We start from the raw sequence: 27,230 nt of genomic DNA, 5'->3' as shown, positions 1-27,230 counted from the left end.
GGAACGGGCTGGGAGTGGTTGCCTTGCGGTCATCAGCAGGACCTTCACTGCCCCTGCTCTGAGCCCTCGGGTGCACAAGGAACGGAGGGCGGATGCTTCCCTTGCCGTCGTGACGACCACAGCCAGCACGTGGCGGGAGGGAACGTTCTGGATGGCGCTCACCGCGTCACGGTGGCGCTTCGCGGAACCTGCTTTGCACCTGCGTGCTTCCCAGTCTCCAGAGACACCCCATGAGGCTGGAGCTCAGAGAGGTTGCAGGGTGTACTCACGGGCACACAGCCATCGTGTGGGCTGCAGTTTTAGCCCAGCTCTCTTTCCTTTTAAGCTCCGTGATTCCCCACCACCCTGCTCAGTAGCAGGCTGGGACCCCAGCCCCTGGTCCCCCAGCCTTCTCCCTCTGCTCATGGCCACAAGGGTCTGAATGTGCACTCCGCCTCGCCCCTGCACGGCTGGAGAACCTTCCCTTGACCGTGAGCCCCGCTGTGAAGCAGCCCCCCGGGACATGAACGGCCTGGCGCTCCCGCCTCCGACCAGAGAGGCCGCCGCGCCACTTAGCAGAAGACATTCCCGCACAAAGCTTTCCCTGGATTTGCTTCCAGGCTGAGCAGTCCGGCCCCCTTGGAAACCTGATGCTAACTGGGTAGTTGCTGGAGCTGCAGAAGGATCCTTTCCAGGCTGGCGGATTCCTGGAGGTTGCTGCGGGGCAGGGAGGGGTTCACAGTGTGCACCGCCCCCCCCCCAAGCAGGGGACGAAAGATCTTCCGAGTAAACATGTGCGGGAGGTTTTCGTTCACCCGGACAGTAAGCTCGCAGACTGGGGCTGGTTCCTGCAGTGGGGACCATGCCCAGCCCCCCCCCCCCGCCCGGCGCTGGCACCACAGGCGTTGCCAGGGACCAGAGCCATCCCTCCGGGGGGCAGGTGGCTTATACATCGATGCCCACTCTGACCGACGGGCAGGGGCTTCTTGCCATCCTGGGTTGAGCAGGATGGTGAGACTGGGGGGAGGGCAGCATGCCACCATGGATTAGTCATGTCTGCACAGGAGGGAAGGTGGGTAACAGGCCATGTAGACGGACCAAGTGTGGGGCAGGAGTGCAGGGACCATGCTCTGCCCACCTACCCTGGACTGGCCTTGGGGAGTCACACTCCTTTCTGGGCTCAGGGAGCACCAGGCAGAATGAGCGCATCCCAGGTGTGCTCTGCAGACAGGTCACCGCCTCTCCCTCCAACGGTTTTCCCACCCTACCGTGCTTGACAGGTGTCTCCTACTCTGTCTTCACAACTTCTCTTGGCTGTCACAGCCCTGGCCACCACATGCCCCTTGCCACCAGGGGCTTAAGTCCCTGCTTGTGTTCCCAGGGCCCCCTGCTGCCCTTCGTGGGACCCGTCACACTTGAATAATGTCTTACCCTGTGTCTGGGTCCTTCTTGCTGTGGGTGGGGTCAAGGTCGTCATGGACAGCTGCCCCAGCTCCACACTGCACAATTCAGGGACGCTATTCGCATGGGCCAGGGATCAGCACGGTTTTTCTGTAGAGCGCCAGACGGGAGATACTTCAGACCTTGTGGGCCATGTGGTCTGTGCTGAAACGAAGTAGTCACAGGCAACCCATGAACGAATGTGGGTGACCGTGCTCTGATGAAACTTCACTACGAACACTAAAACATGAATGTCATGTATGTTCACATACGATGAAATGTTCTTTTGTTTTTTTCCAAACCGTTTCGGGATGTAAAAATGTCTCTGAGCGTGCAGACTGTGCAAGGACGGGGCGCGGCCGCCCCCTTGGAGAGAAGAGTTCAGTGTTACGGAGTCGCCAGCCTCACCGAAAATATCCTATACACGTGATATAGTTCCAGCCACAGTGCCGCTTAGCCCGATGATCTTGAAGTTGAGCTGAAGGAACAAACACGTATAAGTAGGTAACAGTGTTTCTGAGCAAGAACAATGAAAGAAACATGCCACACTTTAAATTGTTATAAAAGTTTATAAATGTATTAAAAAGAATGAAAACAGCCTGAGGGTTGTGCAAGAAAGATGGAAAGTCTAGAAGCAGACCTAAGACCATGTAAGAAGTCACAAGGGTAAGAAGCAGCAGAGAAAAGCGGCGGAGACGGCAGGCGTGTGTGATGGATGCGGTCGGCTGACCTCTCGGGGGAGGACGGCGCGTCTCCCTCCAGCTGACGCCTTTGAGCACTTTATGTAAAAATTAAGCAACGAAGTAGAACAGGTGAGCGTGCATGCAGAAGCAGAGGACGGAAAGAAAGGGTATGTCTCACAGGGCAAAATGGGAAAATTCCAAAAAATAAAAAGTTAGAACAGCCCACCCACGACCAGTGGTCCGATCGCTGAGCAAACGTGTTTACGATGTGTACGTTAGGTTGTGCGCTTACTATGCAGGGCTATCGGAAATTGAGAAGAGGAGAAATAATGACTGGACGTGGCTACAGAATTCCCAAAAGAAGGAATTCGAATGGACGATACGTGGAGAAAATGTTCGTGAACATAACCGTGATTTTTTTTAAAAAGCAAATCAAATCAGAATGAGATCATTTTATTTTCTTTTATCATTTATTTTCGGTAACGATGGTAGCTTCTGAGTCACAAGGTTACCGGTGAAATTCTCTCAGTTTGTACCTTAAAAAGGGAGGCTTCGTCAACCGTATTTTTATAGTCCCAGCTTACGATGTTCCTATCATGCTACTGGAATCCCCCGTGCAGTGTTGGAATTTAAGAAGGCTCGTTTCCTCCCCGATGCCTCCTGAGAAGTTCTCGCCTGGAGGGGCCTGAGAGACTCCCTGAGTGTTGCTGGGGCCGTGCTCAGGTAGCCCAGAGCTGCCTGGCTCCCTCAGGAACCCCTAAAAGCCCCCGATCCCCAGTCTCCCCTCCCAGATCGGATACTCTTCCTTCCCCTTGTGCATTCTCACACACACTCGGGTCAGTCTCTTGCCTTTAGCCTGTCCAAGTGGTCTTCACACGTGGCCGCCGACGCTCTTGGGATTGGTGTGCGTTTGTTCACTCAACGGACTAGTCAGGGGCCACAGAGAGACAGAACCTAGCCCTGTCAGAAGTCACTCTGTAGGGGACCTAAATTGAAAAGGCCTTCAGCCATGGGGGATGGCCCTGGTCAGGGAATCAGGTGTCTCCACGCTGGGGGGACCATTCTTACGGGACATCGGGGAGAAGACCGTCGAGTCTCCATACCGAGAGGACCCAGGCTCAGAATGGGGCTCAGAACGTTTCCTCCACCTGGAATCTTGTTCGCGTTCTCTCTGGCGCTGTGGCTTCCTTCCATCCTGCACGTCTGGCTGACGTGACCGAGTTACAGGCTTTGCTTTTCAGCCTGGAGGTGTCGTCCGTGTGTCTCTCTCCCCGACCCTCCCCTGAGCTTTCCCCTCTTCTCCCCCTGGGGTCTCGGGGCCCCTCCGTGCACGAGGGAGACCCCGCGTTCTGCTGCCCACGGGCCCTGCCCCCCAGCGCCTGCCACCCCTGCCCAGTCTTGTGGCTCCCGGGGACATAGGGCGCTGGGAGGGGGGACAGCCCAGGGGCTGGTGGGGGGCGTGAGAACAGAGGCTCAGAGGCTCAGGCTGCCCACCCCTTCCTCTTGGGGCTTCACTTTTCCTATCTAAGAATAAGGTGCGCGACCAGTCTCCCCGGTCTGGTTCAAGGCAAGCCCCAAACACACGGGGGACACCCCCAGGTCTCCAGGTGGTAGGGGCTGGGGTGGTGAGTGGCAGCAGAGAAGGACCAGCTGACAAGGACGGGGGTTGCCGGAGGAGACAGCAAGCTCCCTTGTCCTCGGAGGGTGAGCTGTGGGAACGGACTGGGGCTGCTCTGGGGCCGGCCGCCCGGGGAGCAGGGGGCGGGAAGGGGGTGCCCGCGCGCCGGCCTGGGGAGTGCGCAGTCCCCGCGCACTCTAGGTGGTGACAGAGCCGGTGCTGGGGGCACGCTAGGTTTTCCACTTCCCTAATTGTCGCACAGAGGGTGGTGGGGAGCTAGTGTTTACGGAGCGCCCACTATGCCCCAGGCGCGGACATCGTCCCGTTGCTTGCAGGGGTTACCTCACTTCCCCTCCCTATTTTGTGCAGAAAGATCTGCGGCCTCGCTCGCTCGCGGCCACACAGCCGGTGTCAGGACATAGGCAGGGCATGGCCCCACATCGTGTGGGTCTGAGTCGGCGGCCCTCTATGCACGTCGTCAGTGGCCTTTACTCCGTGCTCTCCAGAGCCCTGGGCTCCTCTGGGGTCCCCCAGGGTCGCTCCCAGATCCAAGAACTTGGGGAGCACAGGGAAGTTGGTGGCCCCTGACTAGGGAGCTCTCCTTGGGGCCGTCTTGAAACTCTCCTTGTAACAAAGGGACCTGTGTACTCGTCCAGCCCTGGGCCCCCCGAGCAACACAGGCCATGCTGATGGGCTTTCCCTGGGGGCTCCGCGGAGGAAGCGGCTTGCTTCTGGTGTCCGGGCCGGCCCCTGGCTGCTGGCTCGGGGCGGGGCCTCCTGCAGGGGCAGGAACTCCCCAGGGCACAGCTCACCCTGTGTTTCCCCGCAGTGAGACCATCATGTTCCTGCACCAGATCTTCTACCAAGGCCTGAAGGCCCGCATCTCGAGCTGGCCCACCCTGGTCCTGGGTGAGTAGCCCGCCCCCCAGCGTCCCTCCCCGGGGCCGCCCTCCAAGCCAGCGGCCCTCCCATCCTTGCGGAGCACAGTGGTGGCCCCTTACCAGCCCCCTGAATCCCTCAGGGGGAGAAGGGGAAACACATGTTGGCAAAAAACGTATTTCTAGGAGGAAACGATATATTTTTACTTATCTACTTTTCCCTCTTAAAAATAATATTGATGTGCCCGTTTGAGAAAATTTGAGAATCCAGAAAAGTAGAAAAGGTTTAAAAATATCAATCATGGTCCTTCCTCCGAAGATAACTGCCATAAACATCTCAGTGTGTTTTCTTCCAACTTTTTTCTATGCATAGATCTTGGATTTTTTTTCCCCATTTTACATAATTCCAAACATACTGAATTTAGATTTTGAATCTTGCTGTGGGGCGTTGTTTTTTTATTTATTTCCTTTTTTTTTTTTTTAACTTACTTGACAGCACACCTGTTTTTGTTATCCTGGACGCATGCTTTTTGATGACTGCGTAATTCTCCACAGCCCATCCCTGGCTTTTCAGAGTCGGTCCCAGTTCTTGTGACTGTGTGTGGCATTTCCTGCTGTTTGCAGAGCATTTCCTTGGGATAGGTTTCCACCCGTAGACTCTCTGGAACGAAGAGCTGCTCTGCCCTTGGGCTCTGGAGGCCTCGGGGAGGGGGGCACGTCAGAGACCCTCACTTTCCCCAAGGTCGGAACACAAGCCCGTCTGGGAAGACGGGGCTGCCCGCGGGGCGGTGGACAGCCCCACCCAGGAGCTCTCCTTCCGAGTCGGCTTTTCTTTCTTAGTGGGGTGTGTAAACCGTGGGGTCCGAGTGGAAGGGAGAGTTTGGGGAGACTGGTTGGGCTCTGGGGGCCTGAAAGGGCAGGAGGACCCTGGGGCCGCAGAGCTGGGGAGGTCTGGAAGGACGGGCAGAGGGACAGAGGGACAGACGGGTGAAGGGCCAGACTCAGGAGGGTGTGAGGTGTGGCGGGAAGCCTGGGACGGGGAGTCCGGAGACCTGGTTCCAGGCCCGCTGCGGACCCACCTGTGACCTCGGTCATCACCTCTGTCCCAGGGGGGACACTCTGGGAAGGAGGCCTCTTGGGGTCCGGCCATGCGACCGGGTGAGGGAGCCGGCACAGGGGCATTGGGGTCACCACACAGTTGCAGCGGGGGTGTCGTGGACCCCTCAGGAAGTCTGGAGCGGAGCTGGCCCCTCCGAGGCGTTGTGCTGTGAGGCTGGGGGCCCTTTACACGCCCGCCTGGGCCAGTCACCCCGTGAAGTGTGACCTGGGCCGGAGGCAGCCTCCCTCCGCGGAGAGGGGTTCCTGGCAGGAAGGACCCAGATGGGGAGCCCTCCGAGTGTGCCTCTTGGAGGGGCGGCGTTGCCGCAGTGCCCTCTGCACCGGCTCTCCGCGGCCCCCTGAGACCCGGGGCCAGACCGAGCGGCGTCTCTACAAGTGGGATTCTGCGGGGACCCGCCCTCTGGCCCTGGACGGGGCAGGGGTGCCGGAGCCCTCCCCAGCGCACCGCGCACCGCGGGGCTCCCCAGGACCCCGGCTCCCGCGGGGGGCGGGGGCTCTCGGGGGCGGGGCTCCCGCGGGGGGCGGGGCTCGCGGGGGCGGGGCTCCCGCGGGAGATGGGGCTCGCGGGGGCGGGGCTCGCGGGGGCGGGGCTCCCGCGGGAGATGGGGCTCGCGGGGGCGGGGCTCCCGCGGGGGGGGCGGGGGCTCGCGGGGGCGGGGCTCCCGCGGGAGATGGGGCTCGCGGGGGCGGGGCTCCCGCGGGGGGGGCGGGGGCTCGCGGGGGCGGGGGCTCGCGGGGGCGGGGCTCCCACGGGGGGGGCGGGGGCTCGCGGGAGATGGGGCTCGCGGGGGCGGGGCTCCCGCGGGAGATGGGGCTCGCGGGGGCGGGGCTCCCGCGGGAGATGGGGCTCGCGGGGGCGGGGCTCCCGCGGGAGATGGGGCTCGCGGGGGCGTGGCTCTCGCGGGGGCGGGGCTCCCGCGGGGGGCGGGGCCGGGCGGGGCGGAGCCGGCCCCGCTGAGCCCCGCCCCCTTGCAGCGGACCTGTTCGACATCCTGCTGCCCATGCTGAACATCTACCAGGAGTTCGTGCGCAACCACCAGTACAGCCTGCAGATCCTGGCGCACTGCAAGCAGAACCGCGACTTCGACAAGCTGCTCAAGCACTACGAGGCCAAGCCCGACTGCGAGGAGCGCACCCTGGAGACCTTCCTCACCTACCCCATGTTCCAGGTGAAGCCCCGCCCCGCCCCGGGCCGGGGGGAGGGGGGGCGGGGCGCAGGAGCGGGAGGGCCGGTCTCCCGGCGGCGCCCCTGGTCCTGAGCCCCCCGCCCGCCCTGCTCCTGGGCGCCCAGCCTCCCGCTCCTCGGGGCTCCGGTCCCCGGTGGGCCCCCGCCAGGCTCCGAGGGCGGCCCGTGTCCCTCCTGCCCCCAGCTCCTGGGGTCCTCGCAGCTGACGGTCGCTCTCGGCCTGCCCCTCTCTTCCTGTCCTTCTGTGCGGCTGCTCTGCTCCTCTGTCTCCACTCCTGCCTCTGTTCCTCTGTCCGTCTCTATCCCGGCCTCTGCCCCTCCCCACCCCCCACCCCTCCGTCCGTCCCCATCCCTGTCCCCCCGCCCCGCCCCAGATTCCCAGGTACATCCTGACGCTGCATGAGCTCCTGGCGCACACCCCTCACGAGCACGTGGAGCGCAACAGCCTGGACTACGCCAAGTCCAAACTGGAGGAGCTCTCCAGGTGAGCCCAACCCCCGGCCGACCCCGCGAGCCCGACCCCCGGCGGGCCCGACCCCCAGGCCAACCTGGCGAGCCTGACCTCTGGGCACACACCACACACCACCCCCCGCCCCCAGGAGCCAGGCCAGGGCCAAAGATGCCCCGCCGGGAGTCTCAGCCCCAGGTCATGAAAGCCGGTGTGTCCAGGGTAGGAACCAGAGGCAGGGCTCAGCCTACGGCAGCAGGAAAGGGAGACCCCACAGGCAGAGGCTCATGGCCCCGGGCAGGCTGATGTGCCTGGTATGTCCCTGGCATGGAGCCTTCAGAGAAGTACACTCATGGGGATCCGTTTCCTTGGTCCTCCAGTGCAGCCGTGTCCTCCCCCATGGCTCTGCACGCCCAGGGTTGTGGTCAGCAGCCCATGGTGTCAGTGGGGACACAAGCTGGGGGCCTCCGGTCAGGACCCCACACCCGCCCCCTCCCAGTCTCCAGAGCCTGGATGGTGCCAGGGGAGCCAGGGCAGCCTTCTCTCTGCAGGCGCAGCAGCCAAGGGGCCCAGGGGAGGAGCGGGCTGTGCTTCCAGGACCCTGGGGGAGAGGGATCGGGTCTCGGTCCAAACGGCTGGGCACCTAGGGGCCGCCCAGCACCCCTGGCGACACCCGGGACAGGAGATGATGGTGGCCGGTGACAGACGGTGGCTGTGGGGTGAGGGGGGAGCTCAGATTCCCGGACATTTTGAAGGTGGAACAGACAGGAGTCTCCGGCCGCTGAGCTGGAGCGGCGGAGGCGGGAGGGGGGTGGCAGGTCCTGGGCTGAGCCGCCAGGAGGCTGCAGGAAGGTGCAGGAGGGTGGCGTGGAGAGATGTCCTTCCTGTTTTGTGGACCAGAGACGGACCGCGGTGGCAGAGACAGCAGGAGGGGAGCAGGGCGTGAGAGTCCGGAGGTCAGGGGAGCGAGATGCCAGGGGTCGTCACAAGCCTGGGGAGACCACCTAGCGGCCCCGCACTGTGGCGGCAGACGTGAGGAGAGGCCTTGTGCCCAGAGACGGGCTGCCAGAAGCTGCGAAGGAGGGTTGGCCCGCAGGGTGTGGAGCCCGGCACAGCCCTGCCCGGGGCCCTAAGAGGCTTCCGGGGGCCAGTGAGAGGCTGCGGTCAGGCCACGGCTCCCCTAGGGCAGAGGCGGGACCCGGGACCAGGACGGTGCGAAGGGGTTAGCAGGGGCGTGAGTGCAGATTCACAGAACCTCTGTCCTTCAGTTGGCCGAATCCCGCCCCCTCTCCCCAGGGAGAACCCCTGGCGCCCCTGGGAGGCAGTGACGCTCTCTTTCATCTTGGGGCGCCCTGTTCTGGTGCACACAAGGGTGCAGAGGGGCACACGTGGGTCCAGGGGCTTGGCCCGAGGCCCCGATTGCCATCCCCCAGGGTCCACCCACCCCATCACCAGCACCTGCCCCTGCTCAGGTCCTAGCGCACAGCAGGGAGCTTTCCTGTCTCTGCGACACCAGCCCTTCCCCCTCTGCCTGCTTCAGGGGAGCTTCAGGCCCCTGGCTGTGTTCACAAACACCCTACCTCCCCGGGGACTGTCCTCCACCCGCCTCTGGGCCTGCCCCCGTCCTCCTCACCCCTACCCGCCGGGCTCCCAGCTCCGTCGTGGGCGTGAGCCCGCATCCGCGCGCAGCCTGGGACCCCGAGGCAGACCGCAGCCCGGGACTCGGTGGGCTGAGCAGCTGCGGGCCACGCGTGTCTCCCGGCAAGCCCGGGCTCGCTGCTTCACGAACGACCCCCTCCTGGGGGGGAGCCTCGGCAGGCGGTCCCGCCCCCTGTGGCTGCTTCCCGGGTCCCACGTCCCTCCAAGAGGCAGGCTGGGGCTAGGCTCTGAGGACAGACGGCGCCGCGGGGGGTGCCGAGGCCCATCCCGAAGCCCGGGTCCCACAGCTGGAAGAAACAACAGATAAAAATACTCTCTAAGTTAGGACCCGCCGATGGCAGCCCTTCACTGAATTGCCTGCCACGCGCCAGACACAGGCCAGTGCCTGAAACCCGTGATGTCCCCACCTCGTGCGGTCCTCCAGGTGGGGAGATGGGGGCCAGAGATGTCCGGCAAGGGCTCCGCGTGCTGATTCCACCTGCGCACGCCCAGCCTGACCGGTGTCCCTCCCGGTGTCCTGGGGTTTGACTGGGTAACGTCCCTGCGGGAACCGCCAGCCCTTAAGCTGTGGAATCAGCCTCTCCCGGAGCCGGCGGGGCACTTCTTCCAGACTTGCCGCAAAGTCACTCCTCGCCTTCATGCCCCTGGACATCCTCCGTCTCCCCCCTCCCCGCCCCCCCGCCGCGATGCTGCTTTAAAAGCGGGTAGATGGCGCCACCTGCTGGAGGTGAGGGGCGTTGCGGCAGTGCGGACAGGACAGAGTGGTCTCGTCTCAGACCGGTGACCTGCTGTGTCCTGCTTCCCTCCCAGACATGAACAGAAGGCAGTCTCTCCCTGAGCCAGCTGGATTGCCAGCGCTCCTAAATGTAGCCGCTCCATAAGGAAACGACCCTATAAAGGGCATTCTAGGGAAACAAACAGCAAGTGCAAAGACCCTGAGGCAGGGCCGAGCTGGTCTGGTCTGTGGGTGGAAACAAGGCCGTAGTGGACTGAGGGGAAGAGTAATGGACAAAGGGCGTTTGCCAAGCTCCCCTCTTCCTCCCTGTTCTGCCATTCTGTTGCACGTGGCTCAGACTTGGATCAGACAGACCTGTTTCCTGCTAACCTCCATTTCCTTTTCCCGGAAATGAGGACTCTTGCTTCCTGGGGTTTCCAGAAGACGATGAGACTATGCCTGCCTGGAGAGTGTGTAGCACACAAGGGGCCCTCGATTCACGACTGCAGGCTCCGAGAGTCCTGGGGCCAGGCTTTCTCGCTGGGTCTGGCCAGAGACTTGGCGTCGCCTCCTCCTGCCCCAACTGATTTCCCGTCCCCACAGGATAATGCACGACGAAGTGAGTGAGACAGAGAACATCCGGAAAAACCTTGCCATCGAGCGTATGATCATCGAAGGCTGCGAGATCCTGCTGGACACCAGCCAGACTTTTGTGAGACAAGGTACCCCCCACCCGGTCGCAGGTGGCCCTGCAGCAGGGGTGGGCTGCCCCCAGGACCCCTCCAGAGGGCGCGCCTGCAGGAGGTCTTGGGGCCACTGGAGGGCCGTGGGCGTCGCATCCACACGTGGACGCTGTAGGCCTCGCCGCGTCCTTCCCTCCAGAGGTAGACACGCTTCTCCCTAGGTGTCCGGTGTGTCTGTCATGTGTCCCAGCAAACACTGACCCGTGCTTTTCGGGGAGAGAGTAGGGTGCAGAGGATGAAGACAGATACAGACTGTTGGGTCACAAGCCTTTCCGGCAGAGGCAGTGTGGCTCAGTCCCTCTGTCCTCTGCTCGTGGTCCTTGGCCTCTTGGGGAACCGCGTCCGGGAGGCCCAGTCCCAGGGAGGGCCAGGGAGACGCTGGCTGCCCACGTGGGGACATTGGAGCTTTGATGCCCCTGAGGGTTCCACCTTCCAGAGCCCACGTTCTGTGGGCTACAGCTTCTACTTGCGTGCCCGGATGTCCTCTGTCCGGCCCTGGGACTCTCCGAGCAGAAGAGAGGCCCCGCCCCAGCCTGGCTGGCGGGTTTGCACACATCCTCAGCTCGGAGTTTTGCTCTGAGCCCCCGTGTGGCCCCTGTGCCCTTCCCCAGGCTCAGCCTGCTCCCCCGAGCCGCACCGGGCCCGCGCTGCCCACCCCCAAAGGATGACCCCTCCTGGCACAGGCAGCGTCCTCACAGGCTAGGAATCCACTCTGTTCCCCAAGCAGGGTGTTTCTTTCTCTCCCTCGGGGCTGTGCCAGACCTGGAACCAGGCAGGGGGATCCGGAAAGCCCTTTCTCACTCGTTAGACACGTGCCTCATTCATGCCGGGCCAACGCCAGGCTGCAGGGACACCCCAAGATGAGACCTGACGCACCTTCCGGAAGCAGACTGCAGGGAGAGGGGGCGGTGAGGAGACAGACGCAGGGCAGAGGTCCAGGCCACGATGGATGCGGGCGGGGGGCAGAGCAGGTGAGGGAGTCAGGGAGGGCTTCCCGGAGGGGAAGGACAGGTGGGGGTTCAGGGCCAGAGAGGAAGGGCTTCCCCACCAGGGAGCAGCTCTCGGAGCCACGGTCATGAGCTAGAGCTAGAGCGGCCGAGGCGGGACACGGCGCAGGGGAGGCGTGCGCGTGCCTGACCCGGAAGGCCTTGAGCAGGTGGGAACGGAGGCGTGTGGTGTGGGTGTCGGGGTGGGGCCAGAGCAGGGGTGCAGGGGGCTTCCTCCCCGGGGTCTGCTCCCAGCACAGGGTGTCCGGGATGGGGCCCGTCCGGCTCTGCGGCCCGTGAGCCATGCCTGATTGGTGATGTCCGCGTGGCGCGGGCCCCAGGGCTGTGCGTGGTGCTGATCCGTCTGGGCCAACCCCAGCTCCCCACGTGTGCTGCCCCCCAGGCCCCAGCCCAGCCCCGCACGCCTGTCACACGGCCCCTGCCCTGGAGGGCTCCTCCGCCCGCCAGGGCTCTGGCCGGGGCACTAGGGGGTCCTGCCGGGAGCCCTGCTCCACGTGCCTCCACCGTCTGGCTGGCAGGGCGGAGGGAACACCGCCTGGGGCACACACCTGCTGCCGGAGCCGGGACTCCCCGGTCCTGGCGTTGGGACCTGCTGCCGGAGCCGGGACTCCCCGGTCCTGGCGTTGGGACCTGCTGCAGCTGCCGAGCCGGCCAGAGGCAAGCGTGGCTCTGGGAGCAGGGCTCAGGGCTCACGGTGCGCCCTCCTCCCTCAGGCTCCCTCATCCAGGTGCCCATGTCTGAGAAAGGCAAGATCACCCGGGGCCGGCTGGGCTCCCTGTCCCTGAAGAAGGAGGGCGAGCGGCAGTGCTTCCTGTTCTCCAAGCACCTCATCATCTGCACCAGAGGCTCCGGGGGGAAACTGCACCTGACCAAGGTAGGGGCCGCTGCAGCTGGGCTCGCAGGGGCTGACCCGGGGCCCGGACGGTGGGCCAGGGCGTCAGAGAGGCTGACTGGGCTGGAGTGAGCTGGCCGCAGACGGGTTTTCTAGGGAGATCGTGGGGAGTGGGAGGGTGAGTAGTGTCGGGACACCCGCAGGACCCCCCCACAGGAGCCCCAACACCTGGTACCGGAGCAGAGAAGCCAGGAGGTCCAGTGGAAGCCCTGAGGGGGGCCCCTGTGTGGGGGGGGGCACGGCTGAGGGGGAGGGGCCGACAGAGACAGAGCGGCACCGGACCCCTTCCCTCCCTGGAGAGACGCTGACACAGCTGCTCCCAGGCCTTCGCCGGCACGACGGCGCGGGCACAAGAGCGCTGGGCACAGCCAGAGATCACACACGGGGCCGGCCCCACTCGAGACCCCACACACTCAGCTGACTGGCCCATCCGGAAAGGGAAGGGGGAACACTTACCCAGCAGGGGAGACGCTGTGATCCCGAAGCTGGTTTTCCCGGGGCGAGGCCTCTCCGTGGCCCTCCCGGTGAGTGGAGCCCTGCAATTTCCCCAAACGGGGAAACCCGACTGCATCATTTGTGGTGGGAGGGAACGCATCCCACCTTCCCCCCGACAACGAGATGGTCAAAAAGGAAAAAAGCGAAGAGGGATCGGCACCTCAAGCCCCTCCTGCTCCCTCACAGACCGCAGGGCCTTGGCTTGTGCTGTCCGGGTCTTTCTTTCCTGGAGGACCGCCTTCCTCTCCCGGCGCCTGCTCACATGCCGCTGGCCGTGAGGTGCCCCCCAGGCGGAGTGTCTGGCCCCCCAGCCCAGCGCGCTGCTTATCTCGCGGCTCTGAGCCCCGTGCCCCGTCTGCGGAGAAGGGTGCCTGTCCTCGGCGGGGGCTCTGCGGGCGCGCGGGCAGCGGGTGGCTGGTGCTGAGTCGAGGCCAAGCACGCGTGCCCGCGGGTACAGTCTCCGCTGCAGGCTCGCTTCGGCGGGTCCGCTGTCCGAACACACCGCAGCCTAGAAGGGACCCTAGCCTCCCGCGAGCTGCTATGGCGTCCGGCGCTGGCATCGGGGATGGTCCTGCTCCCGGGGACATGCGGCCCGGTTAGGGGTGGGCCGCGCCAGCGGAAATCCGCTCACAGCGAACACTGGAGTGCCCGCCGAATTCCAGATCGGGCCCTTTCCTTACTTCTGAGCTCCTGGGCTTCCACACGAGGCTCTGGCGGGCGGGTGGGCGTCCCCCAGCAGGCGGCCGGCCGCGGGCAGGCAGAGCGCAGACGGAGCCCGAAAGCGCGTGGCTTTCTGTTTGGGAGTTTTCTCCTATTTGGGCGGGGGCGGGGGAGCCATATAAGCCTCCCATGTCCCTCGGCGCGACGAGCACGGGGCTGCTGCTCGGCCGCCCCCAAGCCCGAGTACCCAGCGGCACAACAGGACTGGACCACCTGCTTCCGGGGCGCTGCGAGGGTCAGGAGAGCCGGTGCAGAGTGGGCGCGCGGAGCCCAGGACGCGGCAGGAGCTCGGCGGGCGTAGAGCGTGGTCGTTCTTGCCGTCCTGAGGGACTTACAGCAACGATGGCCACGAGCGCTTGCGTGGCGGCCACGAGCGCTTGCGTGGCGACCACGGCGGGCGGGGCGCTCTCCGGCCTGCTCTGTGGGCCCCCACCTCCTGGAACCACCCGTTGAAGCGGATCCTGGGACACCCCCCCCCCCGCCATCTGACGGGCGGAGGAATCAGGGCATCTTGAAGCCACCAGTGGCAAAGCAGGGATTTGAACCCACGCCGGCCGTCTGGCTCCGGGGCCAATGGTCTGAAACACAAGCGGGGAGACGGCTTCCCAACGCCCGGAGACACGTCCGTGAGAGTGAAGACCGCGGCAAGGTCTGCGGCAGGAAGACTGTCGGGCACCGTGGGGTGTGGCAGCTTGTCAAGTCTGGGGGCTCGCCCGAGGCCGCCGAAGCGCAGAGCGAGAACGCAGGGTTTGGGGCCCTCTGCATCCCGGGGACAGCCTGCTGCAAACAGCACGGCCGGCTCTCTGTGGCCACCAGTCCTTGTGTGACGTGTCCATGCCCAGTGACAAGCTGTCCCCGACAGAGGGCTCATGGCGTCCGCGGTCTCACCTCAGCTGCTGGCAGGGGCGGGGGTCTCACAGGGTCACGTCCAGGCCCGGGGGCTGTACCAGCGTTCCTGGGGTGGCCTCCCCACGTGGTCCAAGGGACACCCGGAGAGCAGGCAGGAGGTGCGGGCCACCCGAGAAGCAGGCCACCAGCCCGGCCCACACTCAAGGGAGAGGAAAGCTGACCTCACCTTTCCGGGGTGGGTATCAACATCTTCCACCACCCTCCATGGTCATGGCCACGGTTGTCACGGCACCGGGTGTCTCACGCCCGGGAGAGGCTTCCACACTCGAGGAAGGGGGGCACATTCCCAGGCGTCCCTCAGAACAGGCAGCCAGCAAGTGACCGGGTGAGGTCAGGCCTCGAGTCTCTCCCCGACCCCAGCACTAGCCGCCAGGTGACAGGGGGGCACCCTGTGGGTAAGACCCCTGTCCCGGATCTCATTGCACCTATAAGATCAGAACGGGACCATGACGCGTGTGGTCAACGGCCCCGTGTCCCTACCGGCAAAGAGATGATGTGGCCCAGACTCGGGGGTCCGCACTGTGCAGGCTCACGACCCCCCACGGCAGCCCTCCCTGACTCTCACTTGGCGGAGCCCGATGAGACGGTCCCACCTGATGCACTCCACGGGACTTCTTACACGAGGACGATGTCCCTCGACACGAAAACCGCCACACCCACGGGGAACACGACACGGGCACACACGTGTGCGTACGCGCGTGCACACCTGTAAGGCTGCGTCCCGCCCCGATCCACGGGGTTCTGTCCCCCGCGCGTCCCACTGCCTCAGGCCGGCCCTGCTGTCTTTCAGAACGGGGTCATCTCCCTGATCGACTGCACCCTGCTGGAGGACCCGGAGAACACGGAGGAAGACGGTAGGACCCCCACTCATCCCACCCCATCTGGCTGGGGGGGCGGGAGGGTGCTGGGGGGTGGCCGGCAGGTGGGAGCCCCCGTCCACTCTCCTGTTTCCCTCCACGCTGCTCGGGCCCCTGAACATGGGTGCCCCATTCAGTTTGGGGTCCCAGCTCCTCCGTGGGCGCCCCCCATTCACATGTCCACGGGTCCCGCCCACAGTGGCTCCCTTGGGTCCTGTGGAAGGGGTCAGGGAGGCACCGCTCTGTCCTCCAGTGGGAGACGTGGGGACACACAGGGTGGCCGCCTGGGCAGGGAGGGCGACTCGTGGGGGAAGGCGAGGGGCGGGCCAGCTGGTGTGCAGGGCTTCTGTGGGGTTTCCCTCCCCCGGCGTCACTGGGGGATGGGCTCATTGTTTTAGGTGGGGGGTGGGGCCACTACCGTCAATTGATTGGGCTGACGTTGGTCCTCGTGTCCCTTCTGCTCTGTCCCCCCGCCCTCTGTGGGGGGACCCTAACGGGACTCTGCGTCTTTGCCCTTCCCCAGACCGGGGTTCCTCAGAGCAGGGCTGTGTCTGAGCCGTCTCAGATCGGGGGTTTTGCCGAGGACGTGGGCCCCCGTCCGTCCACACTCACTCACACATTCCCGGTCGGCCTTTCCTGCCCCAGCCCGGGGAGCGAGGTCACGCAGCCCCCAAGGGAAGGACAAACACGTCATGCGGTCACCCAGAGCACTCTCGGTGCCTGACCTGCTCTAATCCCAGCCACGGCGGGGCCACGGGAAAGCCCCAGCTCAAGCGGCACGGTCGGACCCCAAGCCCTCTTCCCTCCAGGGCCAAGGGAGATAGAGACCTGGCCCCACGGGACCCCCAGACCACACGCTCACTCGCAGGCACCCTGCTTCCCAGAGCGGCCAGCACCGTCCCATCCCTGAGCCACCACCCAGCCCAACACGGAACCCTAAGACTCTCGAGGGTCAGAACTGGAAGGGTGGGACCGCAGAGACGTCCCGTCCCCTCTGTACAGGAGGACGTCTGCAGAGGGGCTGGGAAGGGCACCCTCGGGGTCACGTACCAGCAACGGCTGAGCAGGGCCCTGCCCCCTTCTGCCCCGCAGCGTACCTGAGCTAACGCGGGCGCCCTGGAAGGCACCGAGAACTGCTCTCGCTCAGCCTCCGAGGGTCCGCGAAGTTCTTGGGTTGGGAACAGCATCGAAATTACCCGGGATGTCGCTCTGGGGGGCTCTGCCCTGAGCTGAACGTCCGGTCTGGCCCGTAAACACTGACGATAGGAAATTCCCCTTCAGGCCCTGGGATCGCCTGGGGGCAGTGGGCGGGCCCGGAGGGGAGGCCGGTGCTAGCCCTGGCTTTCCCGTGGCTGCCGTGTGTCTGGGACGTCCTCACTCGGGACCTCAGCTGCCCGTCGGCGGAATGACGGCAGAGGCTGACCCCCCAACCCAGTCTCCCCGGATCCGCCGCTGGGACGGCCTCGGGGGTTTTGAGCTGCTTCTCAGTCTTTGCTTGTGTCTGGAGTGGGGGGCAGGGGACGTTCTCCCGGCAGCGAGGGGCCCCGTGCCTTCGCCGCGGGTAAGACGGGGAGGGGGCATGGCTGAGCTGTTTCCCGGCTCAGGAAGGGCCCCACTCACTCTGCCGACTCTGTGTTTTGCAACTGGAAGCCAAAGGAGCCAACCAAGACATAGACCGCCTGGATTTTAAGATTGGGGTGGAGCCCAAGGATTCCCCGCCTTTCACCGTCATCCTCGTGGCCTCATCCAGGCAGGAGAAGGCAGCGTGGACCAGTGACATCAGCCAGGTAAGCCGGGTCACCTGTCCCTGGAAGCATGTGGTCCCTTCGAGTCTGAGCTCTCCGAGCCCTGGGGGCAAGGCTCTAACGGAAAGGACACGAGTCCGGCCCCGGCCAAGGCTGAGGCCAGCCGTCCCCTCCCATGGGCAGAGTCTGGGCAGGCTGGGAACCCCTTGCACTGGGATCACACCTTACTGTGATTTTTAAAACTCCAGATTCTTGGGCTCCACGGGGCTTCCCCACTGCCCTAAATGTAAGTTTCAGGGACAAAGCCAGGGAATCCACATTTTAGCACATATGCCCCAGGACAATGGCACACACAGAAAAGTCTGAGCACCACCCCTGTGGGATGCTGGACATCACAGAGCTTCGGGACACAGGCAGGGCCCTCCAAGGCCTAGTGTCAGCTACACGGAGAGAAGGCTTGGCCTCCGTCCTTGACTGCGCGCCCGTCAGGGACCAGGGACCAGGAAGCACAGGGACCAGTGAGCAGCCCCAGAGGGCTGTGGGCTCCTGCGGGACTGGGACACAGACGGAGTCTGTAAGAGGCTGTCCGTGGCCCCGGACAGGACCAGCCTCTCCCTGGGTTATCGAAGCCCCGTCCCCGTAGCGGAGGAGCCCCTCCGGGCCGTCCGCCTGCAGCTGCCCCTGCAGACTGGGTGAGCCTTCTGGGGAGCAGCGGGCGGCGGGAGGAGGGGGACGGCCAAGCTGGGGGTTCCTGTCGCTCGAGGCAGGCGGCCTAGGGCGAAGGCTCTGCTCTATCTAGTGGTGGGTCCCCCCCCTGGTTCTTACGCCCCACTTCCAGGCTGCCCACACGGCCAGCTCCCCCAGCCCTCTGGCCTGCCTGCCCGTCTGGAAACGCCAGGAGAGCGAGGCAGGGGAGCACGCAGCGGGTGTCTGCCCCTTCTGTGTGCTAACACGTGTTCTCAGAGCTCCCAGTGTGCCCCGGAGAAAACCAAAAAACCGGGAACTAGGAAAGAGTGCCGAGGCCAGTGGGGGCCCCCGGCCCTCCCCCGGGCCTCCAATGCCTCCGGGGAGCCCTGTGCACAGCCAGACACCCTGCCTTGCGCTGCTGCGGGTAGAACCAGGGCTGAAGGGAGCCTCTGAGCCTCTGAGCCGCGGGCTGGAGACGCTGGGCTGGGAAGCGCAAGGAGAAGGAACCTCCCTCTGGCAGACCCCCTCCCAAAGAGCGGGGGGGAGGAGGGGGGGGCTAGCCCTGTCGGGACGCTGGTCCCCGGCAGGCAGACCGGGCAGGCCTCCCCCGCCCGGCCAGCTCCCCCGACACACGCTCGCTCGCAACCAGGGGATGCTGCGATGTGCCCGCGGCAGCGATGTGAGGGCTGGGGGCGGGGGCAGCGAGAGGGAAAGGGACCCCCGCAGAGATGTACTTTTCGTTCGGGAGGTACTTCTTATTCAAAGCAGAATGTGGATTTTGAGTTTCTCCGAGGCTGAGGGAAACGTGGGCTCCTGTTCCCCTAGTCCCAGCAGCCCGGCCTCTCCCAGATGGGGTTTCGGACGTGGAAACCGTCCGCAGCCCCAGAGTGTGGCCGAGGGGGGGCAGAGGACCCAGGGTGCGGGACGGCGCGCACAGGGTGTGGAGGCTGATGCCGGCCACAGTGGCCTGACCTGGACCCTCACGCCAGACCCCAGAGGTCAGCCGCCGAGCGGCCAGGTCGGGCGCCCCTGTTTGCCGGAAGCCCAGCGAGGTCAGCTTCACCCCTGCTCCGGAGTCAGGGGTGGGAAGGCCCAGGGAGGCGAGTCCCCAAAAGGTCGCCGGGGTCGGAGTTGGGCTCCGATGGGAAGGAAGGGAGGCTGCGGCCGACCAGCCCTTGCCCGGCGACGCTGCGGTGCGAGGACCCCGCTTCAGGCTGGGCCCGTGAGCCGCCCCCGGGCACAGCTGCTGTGGGGCCCGGGGTGGTGGCCGCAGCTCTGACCCTGCCCCAACCCCCACTTTCAGTGTGTGGATAATATCCGGTGCAACGGGCTGATGATGAACGCATTCGAGGAGAACTCCAAGGTCACCGTGCCGCAGATGATCAAGTAAGTAGTGCCCTGCAGCCGGCGGGCTCCCGACCCAGGGAAGACCATGGCCACAGCCACAGCCCGATGGGCTCGCAACCTGGGGATGGCCGCGGCCACGGCTACAGCCACAGCCACAGCGCAGCAGGCTCGTGACCCGGGGACGGCCACGGCCACAGCCCAGCAGGCTTGCGCCTGGGGACGGCTACACGGGGCATGGGAGCCTCCAGTCACGGGTCTCCCAGTCATACCGGGCTGTACCTTCAGGCCTTGGGGGCGTCTGTGTTTCTGTTTCTTTTACGCTAACGCACATTCCGACGAGGACTCCGGCTTCATTTTTGTTGTTTCCAAAACGTGGATTTGGGGGCTCGGCTATCGGCTGTTTAAGTGGTAACAGGAGTGAAGCTTGATGCGTTTATTTTAATAACTATTTTTTTCCTAATCACAACATGAGAGCATTTCAGAAACACGGGCTCAAGGACTGCGGCATCTGTCCGAGCAACCGCAGGGGCGAGGCAGGGCGTCCGTTGAGCCCGTGGTCGGAGCCCCCGGGGGCCCCCAGGCCCGCTGCTCACCCGCGGTGCGCTCTCCCCGCCTCGCCCTCCTTTCTGCCCCGGCCGCGCTCCGCATGAGATGGCGGACGGTCCCTTGGTGTTTCCGAGCTCAGACCCCGCGCTGTGGGCGGGAGAGGGTGACGCCTCCCCACCAGGAGAACGTGTTTTCTTGTTCGGGGGCACCGGGAGGTCGTGCGTGTGGTTTTGTTTCCCACACAAAGGGCTATAGCGTTCTGTGCGGTCCGGGGCGATGCCTCCCACGACCCGTTCGGGAGGCGCACGGAGCAATGTCCAGCGTCACCAGGTGTGCCCTGAGCCCGTGTCCCCGACACGACCGTGCCGGCCTGAGCCCGGGCGGCGGGAGTGGGAACTCGGCTGAATTCTTTCGGCGGCCCCGGTGCCACTGCGGGCGCCCGTCTCTCGGATGCAGCGAGGCCCAGGGCGGATTTTTCCGAATGCAAACACGACAGGCACGTGAGGAATCACGGTTAAGTGTGAGCCGGGCGCCCACTCATAGTCTCTGCCGAGGACATGTCATCCAAGCGGCGAAAGTGAGCCAGGCGTCCCCTGCGAAGGAAAAACAGCGCGTTTTTAACTATGACAGCGACAGAGTGAAGGGAGCGTGCACGGCACAGGGACCGTGCAAGGACCCGCCAGCCGTAGGCTCAGGCAGCAGTGGCCGAGCGCGGCGGCGTCCTGGTCCCGGGAGCGCCGTGGGAGCAGAAGCCATCGGGCGTGGTCTCTGCCCTCCCTGACCCTTTAGTGAGAGAAACACTCGTGGGTCTGAGAGGGTCTGGAGGTGAGAGGTGATGGCCCCTGGCATGGTGGGGCCGCAGAGAGGACGCCAGAGCTGACCGCGAGGATGAGGGTGGGGAAGGGCGCCCTGGGAGGAGGGAACAGCGTGAACAGAGGTGCAGAGGCAGGAAAGCACAAGTGTTGGGAATGATAATTAGCTCCGGGGGGGCGGCAGGATGGGCAGAGGGACTGTCACAGGGGGAGGCGACCGGCCTCCATGTCCACCACCAGACCGGCCTGCCCAGACGAGGGTCCTGGAACGGGAAGGCTCGTGGACCCTGGGAAGGAGCGGAGCCACAGCCCAGCGTGTCTGTTCTGAACACGTGTGAGGAGCCGGGGCTGGAGCGGGCGTCACGCTTGGTCACTCGACATCACTGGCCCCGGCAGCCTTCCCCACCCGTGCGTGGGCTGCACGGACCGGCAGGAGGCCTGACGGGGAGGAAAGCCCGTGGGCCGGCCGCACCCCTGCTGTCCCCACCGAGCTGTCCCGGCAGGTGTGTGGCCCCAGGCAGAGGGTAAAGGGCCGGATGGGTGTCGTGGGCATGAGCACTGAGTGTCCCCGTGCCTCGGGCACGTTGCGTCCTGAGTGGCGCCCACTGGGTCCTCCCATCCGTGGGTTCAGCACGCGTACGCTCCGCTGAGTTTGTGTGTGTCTGCATGTCTTGCTCGTAGCTTCCTCTCACTTTTCGTAGCGCGCTTGGGATTTCTTTTTTTTTTTTTTAATATTTTATTTATTTATTTGACAGACAGAGATCACAAGTAGGCAGAGAGGCAGGCAGAGAGAGAGAGGCGGAAGCAGGCTCCCCGCTGAGCAGAGAGCCCGATGCGGGGCTCGATCCCAGGACCCTGGGATCATGACCTGAGCCGAAGGCAGAGGCCTTAACCCACTGAGCCACCCAGGCACCCCGCACTTGGGATTTCTTACAGGATCTGCATCATGAACGATGGGGCAGAGGGGGCAGGAGTCAGACGAGGGTAACGTGACAGGCGAAGGGTTAGGGTCTCCGCCGGGCGCCACTCTGACGGGGAGCACGTGGGCACCGAGGGCCTGGCTGGACGGCCAGTGGGCGGGGACCGTCCCTGCATCGGTGCCCACAAGCCTCTGAGTCCCTGGTACAGCCCCCACATCAGACGGACTCAGGAGTGGCCCAATTCGGAGTTTGAAGCCCAAAGAGGCACGAAGCCCCGTGCTGCCTCCAGGCACAGCGCGTCCGGGCGCTCTGGTGTGTGGACGCGGGTGGACGCGGGCAAGAGGAGGGTCCAGCCGTGCAGGGAGCTGAGGACTCTCGCTGCGCCCGCCTTGGGTCCCAGGGCACTACAGCAGCCCCAACACGTGGCCTTGGGGACGGTGGTCCCGGGGTCGGGGTGTGGGGAGCACCCTCCCTGGAATCACGGCAGCTCAGCTACGGCCAGAGGCATCTCGCAACGGCCGTCCCTGCAGCACGCGTCCCCATCTTCCGGACAAGAGCCGCAGTCCAGCGTGGGTTCCCACAGGGGTTGGAGGCCCTGCGACCGGCAGTGGTGGCCGGTTCAGAACGGAGGCGACGGGTGACGGGAGATGTTTCCAGCCTTCTCTACCTGTCCAGAGGCAGAAGGAGCCCGGAGAGAAGGTGTTGGAGAAGGTGTTGGGAGCAAACGGCGCCGGAGGGGTCCGACGTGAGCAGCGCAGTCCGACACGGTCCCCGTGAGCATGCCGGGCCCGGGCTGGACACGCTTGGGCCCAGGCGCAGAAGGTGTCCCCGCTCTGGGGACAGACCCGACCGCCACATGGGAGCCCCTGGGCCGCAGGCTGGACACCGCCGACCGGGAGGGCCCCCTCCTGCAGACACATATCCTGCCTGGTCTTCTCTCGTCCCTTCCTCTGGAGACTCCCGGCACGGAGCTGGTCCCTCTCTGTGTCCCCCGGGGGGCTTACACTTTCCCTCGCCGGCCTCACCCCGTTGCCGCTGCCTGTCGGAGCCGGGACACTTTCTCGGGCGTGTGTGGGGCGTCCCTCCGCTGGCGTCCGAGCGCCCAGGCCTCTGGCTCCTTTGACGCCACGATCTCGTCCAGGAAACCTCTGTGATCTCAGACGATCCCGTGCTGTCCTGAGTCACGGCGGACCCAGAAGCCGAGGTCTTGTAAAGCGTCTGCGTCTTGCGGCAGTTTCCCCGGAAGGAGATGCTCCATCTGTTTCTTCCGGAAGGGCCGTCTGGACGGCAGGGTCTTCGCGGGCTCTGTGGCTCTTTCCTCCTCCTGAGAAGGAATCCCTGCTCGCTGACGGCACTCGATAAAGGTGGTTTCCTTTCCCAGGAATATTTTGAACCCCAGGGATGTGTCCAGAGAGGGCCCTGGAAGCGCTCCTGCACGGGAGACCCCCCAGGAGAACCCATGACCCCATGTACCACCCATGCCTGGTCCCGGAGGCCACTCACTTTGTTAAGCGTTTGCTAAAGCCTTGTGAGGTAGAGCTTCCTGTCCCCACGTCCCAGACCAGGGAAGGGAGGTGAGTCTTGTATCCGATGACACACGGGACACAAGTGACAGGTGTCATTCCAAACCACGCATTCTGACTCCAAGCCTTGCGTCCTTCACCAGACCGCGGGTGTGACACCCATTCTTGCCGTGACAACCTGTAGGAGCTGAATTCCTATGTCTTCGGGGCTTTTTCCCCGGAAGCTCGTTTTGACAAGATTTCCAGGCTTGTCCTTTATCTGCTCCTTCTGTGTCCGAGTCGCTCCCAGCGGCACACAAGGGAGACTTCAGGAGCCGCTGCCTGCGTAGGGAAGCATGGTGGCCCGTGTGCGCAGAGGAAGGGCAAAGACGGCGCGAGGAAGGAGACCTGAGGCCCCAGGGGTGAGGTGCCCTCGCTGGGCACCCGCCGGGAGTGGGCACCGTGTCTGACGCCAGGCTGCTCGCGGCTGCCGCACAACAGGGAGACCACGATTCCGAGATTCTCGACGTCCAGAAGCGAGAGACCACAGCTGCCAAGACAGGACAGGACCGCCCCATGAGACCAACAGAACGCCCCTCTCAGGGTCTCCCTGCCAGCAGGGGGGCGCTGCATGCGGGGCAGCAGTCGGAACCGCCGGCCACCGCCACGCCGGGAGAGGCCCCCGACCTCAGGCTCCCCGCTGAGAGGCATGTGGCCGTGCAAGCCCTGCCGTCGGGTCATCGGACCTGTGAGGCCGGGTCAGCTGCCCCCGACACCTGTCCCAGAGGACGGAGGCATCCCACCCCCAGATCCAACACAGAAGGTCCCGGAAAAGCCAGGTTGCTCCGCTGGGATCCCGCGCCGTCCGGAGGTCACTGCGGCCTGGGATGCGGGACTCGGGAAGGTCCAGGACCCCCGTCCAGCCCTGAGCGTCTTACTGTGGTCCAGTGCCTGAGGGCTGGCGATCTGCTGGCTGAAGACTGACCTTCGTACTTTAATAGGCAGCTGGGGGGCGTCAGGGGGGGCATGAGCTCTGCAGAGGCCGGCAGGGTAAAGGGACAGAGCTGCTAGGCAGGCCCCTCCCGCCTCCCGTCCAGCTGGGGGGTCCTCACCAACGGCCGCGGCAGCTGGCTTCGTCCTGAGCTGAAGGGAGGATGGCCGTGGGTGGGCCGCTGGTGGAGAAGTCACAGGGCAAGACGGCGGCACGGTTGTCAGAAAACGGGAGCGCCCTGGGGACCTAACTCGGCGACGCCCGGGTGCTGCGCTCGCTCATGCGACCTGATTCCTCGTATGGCTCTTCGTTTTGATTTGTGAGCTCGTTTTCCTGAGGGATTTATCCACGAAGGTCTTGGAGAGCCTGGCGGGGCGGGGCCCTGGCGCGCCCACAGCCTGGGGCCACTCTTCATACGGTTCGGGGGTCCCTGAGCACGATGTGGTATGTGGTCGTGTGCCCAAGCCATGCGGAGACAAAGGGCATGTTCTCAGGAGCGTCCGTGCCCCGTCCTCCCTTCCCTGGAGCCCGGGCTAACCCGGGACACTCACCCCTCCCTCCCACAGTGGGTAGAGTTTTCGGGGCCCCCACCCAGGGCCTCAGCCATCTGTGGGGTTCTCACCCCAACAGCCTCCCCCCCAGGACCCAGGCCTGGCCCTTCCCAGGGGAAACCCGAGGGCTCCGTATGCATAAGCGGCCAATGCCCCAAAGACACACGAAGCATCTGCTGGTTTCCCGATTCCTCTAGGAACGCCCTTAGAGCTTTCTGTTCCCGCTTGGTTTTTCCTGAGATGGAATTCACGGAGCATAAAGCTCTGCGTTTTTAAGCGTGCGGTTGGGGACTTCAGCGCATCACTGTGTTGTGCGAACCTCACGGCCGCCTGATTACAGATTGTCTCCATTACCCCCCGCCACGTGTTGGCGGTCCGTGCCCTCCCCCACCTCCCGGCCGCCAGCCGCCTGCTCTCCGTGTGGGTGGACCGGGCTGTTGGGGACGCGTCGTAGAAACGAAGTCCTAGGATGTGCGGACTTGGCTCCTGGATTCCCTCGCTCGGCGTGTCCTGCAGACCCGTGGTGGGGGCCCTTCCCGCACGCGGCGCCCGCTCCCAGCCGAGCCGCCCTCCACGCGCCCCGCCGGGCTGTTCCGTGAGCAGCGCGCGGACCCCGGGGTCGCCTCTCCCGTGCGGCTTTAGGAATAGCGGTGCCGTGAATGCTTGAGGACGGGTCGCCCTCCTCTTAGCCCAGCAACACGCCATCTGTGAGTTTGTTAGGTTTTGTCCAGAATTTCTAGGCGGATACGGGGCTGTTGCTGGGAGCCAGATCCGGCGTCCCGGCATCCCGTTCTTGCTCAGGGCCACCCTCCCACCTCTCCGGGGCCCCCGAGCAGGCCGGCCAGCCTCTAGCAGGTGTCCGTGCGTCCGTCTGTCCACCTGCCCGCGGCGGCTACGCGTCGGGGAGGCAGCGGCAGCCGGAGACGTGCGCGGGCTCGCCGGCGCAGACCGCCGTCTCCCCGGGGCCCTGCCTCCCCCGCAGGTCGGACGCCTCCCTCTACTGCGACGACGTGGACATCCGCTTCAGCAAGACCATGAACTCCTGCAAGGTGCTGCAGATCCGCTACGCCAGCGTGGGCCGGCTGCTGGAGAGGCTGACCGACCTGCGTTTCCTGAGCATCGACTTCCTCAACACCTTCCTGCACTCCTACCGCGTCTTCACCACGGCCGTCGTGGTGCTGGACAAGCTCATCACCATCTACAGGAAGCCCATCAGCGCCATCCCCGCCAGGTGGGCAGGTCCCTCCCGCCGCCGGGCCCCCGGGCCGTCCGGGCTGGGAGGGAAGCCGAGCGCGGGGCCCAGGCTGAGGCTGCGACCCGAGTCAGGGGCGAGCGGGGGGGGATGCGGGCTCCCCGGGAACCGCCCACCCTCTGTGCAGGGGCAGGGAGGGCTGGGCGGCCCGGGCCCCGCTGTCTTCCCCTCTGCCCGGGGGCTCTCGGGGTGGGGAGGGCGTCTCAAGGGTGCACGAGGCTCTCCCCACAGCACAGGGCTTCCCCGCCTTCCCATTTCAGAAAGGGGGGGGGTGGGCGGAAGGACGCAAAGAGAGGCCGAGACCCTCAGCCCTTCCCTGCTGGGACCCCACCCCACTGTGGAGAGAGGGGGAGCCCCCTCGGGTGCACGTGGGCCGGTGCGGCCTCGGGGAGGCAGTCCGCCTTGACCTCGCGTCAAGACCACCCGTCCAGCCCCAGCGCCACAGCGCGGCCCTGCCATCGGGCCAGCTGGGACCCGGAGAGGCCGGGAGACTCGTCCCCGGGCCCCCAAGCGTCAGGGCTGAGTGGGGGCCCGTCCGTGAGTTGGTGGAGCGGGCGGCGGCCCTCACTCTCCTTTCCCTCCTGTCCTCCTGCTGCCCTGCTCCGTCCGCTGTTCATCCGCCCGCCCCCAGCTCTGGCCAAGCCTCGAGGGGCCCGGCGGGTCACCGCGAGCCCTGGGTCCCTGCCAGGTGAGAATTCGGACAGGCGCAGCCCATGTCAGGGGGTCCGGGCTAGCCTGGCAGAGGCCTGGGGCAGCCCAGAGAGCCGGCCTGGGAGCCACAGGGTCGGTCCGGCTGCCGGGCACCCAGCCTCTGAGCCCAGCAGGAGCCTCCAGCCCCCCCCGCAACAAGTTCCCGGGGCGAGAGCAGCACGGAGCGAGGCCGGGCAGGGAGTGACCGCACGTGGGCCTGAAGCCCACAGAGACGCATGGGGAAGGGAGTTAGCCCGGGGACGGCAAAGCCACATCATGACGGCTGCTCTGTGGTCGTCCGAGTTCAGAGACCGGATCCAAGCCCCCAAGGGAGGTCACTGCTCTGGAAATGGGAGGGATCAGCAGGTGACTTCCTTTTCTGCCCAGACCTGCGCGGTGGCCAGGCCGGCCCATCCCAAGCCTCAGAGCCCCACTGAATGCCCCCCACCCCTGGGGTGAGACCGGGGACAGAGCTGCCACGTCCCACCAGCTTCCCAGGGCCACTGGGAGGCCAAGCTGGTCTCAAATGAGAGCCCGGGACGTGAGGAGGGGTCAGGAGGCCTGGAGGCTCTAACCACCCTTCTTCCCTACCCCCACCTCTGCAACCGAGCAGTCAGCCGCCCAGTGCCCCACCCCGATGCCCCAGCCCCCCACCTGCCCACACTGGCTCCCTGTCCACCTGCTCTGACCGTGTCTGGGCGGGGCAGATCTCGTTTCTCTGCTCTGAGCTTCTGGAACCTTCCCAACCCAAAAAAGCCGGTCAGACCACCCTGTGCAGGCTGGGTTCCCACTCAGAACACAGCACAGACACGTTGCCCACGTGTGAGTGATGGCATGTG

The 27,230-nt window shown here is 65.1% G+C and overlaps 1 protein-coding gene across 3 annotated transcripts in view; it reads left to right on the top strand.

Moving 5' to 3' along the window:
* Positions 1-27,230, top strand: part of RASGRF1 (Ras protein specific guanine nucleotide releasing factor 1) — a gene marked incomplete at both ends in the record, with an annotated part of 88,262 nt that overhangs the window by 35,707 nt on the left and 25,325 nt on the right. For 2 of the 3 annotated variants that reach the window (XM_080809470.1, XM_080809472.1), the window contains 9 exons: positions 4,550-4,629; positions 6,693-6,886; positions 7,278-7,387; positions 10,329-10,447; positions 12,189-12,349; positions 15,282-15,345; positions 16,999-17,135; positions 19,084-19,166; positions 25,432-25,680. In XM_080809470.1, the coding sequence (XP_080665596.1) occupies positions 4,550-4,629; positions 6,693-6,886; positions 7,278-7,387; positions 10,329-10,447; positions 12,189-12,349; positions 15,282-15,345; positions 16,999-17,135; positions 19,084-19,166; positions 25,432-25,680 (1,197 nt within the window). Of the gene's footprint in view, positions 1-4,549; positions 4,630-6,692; positions 6,887-7,277; positions 7,388-10,328; positions 10,448-12,188; positions 12,350-15,281; positions 15,346-16,998; positions 17,136-19,083; positions 19,167-25,431; positions 25,681-26,332; positions 26,390-27,230 lie in introns of all 3 variants that reach the window. The other variant, XM_080809471.1, reaches the window with a different exon arrangement.

The sequence above is a fragment of the Martes martes genome, assembly GCF_963455335.1.
Source record: "Martes martes genome assembly, chromosome: 7".
NCBI lineage: Eukaryota > Metazoa > Chordata > Mammalia > Carnivora > Mustelidae > Martes > Martes martes.
Note: the sequence above shows the minus strand (reverse complement) of the source record. Positions and strands in the feature narration are given on the sequence as shown.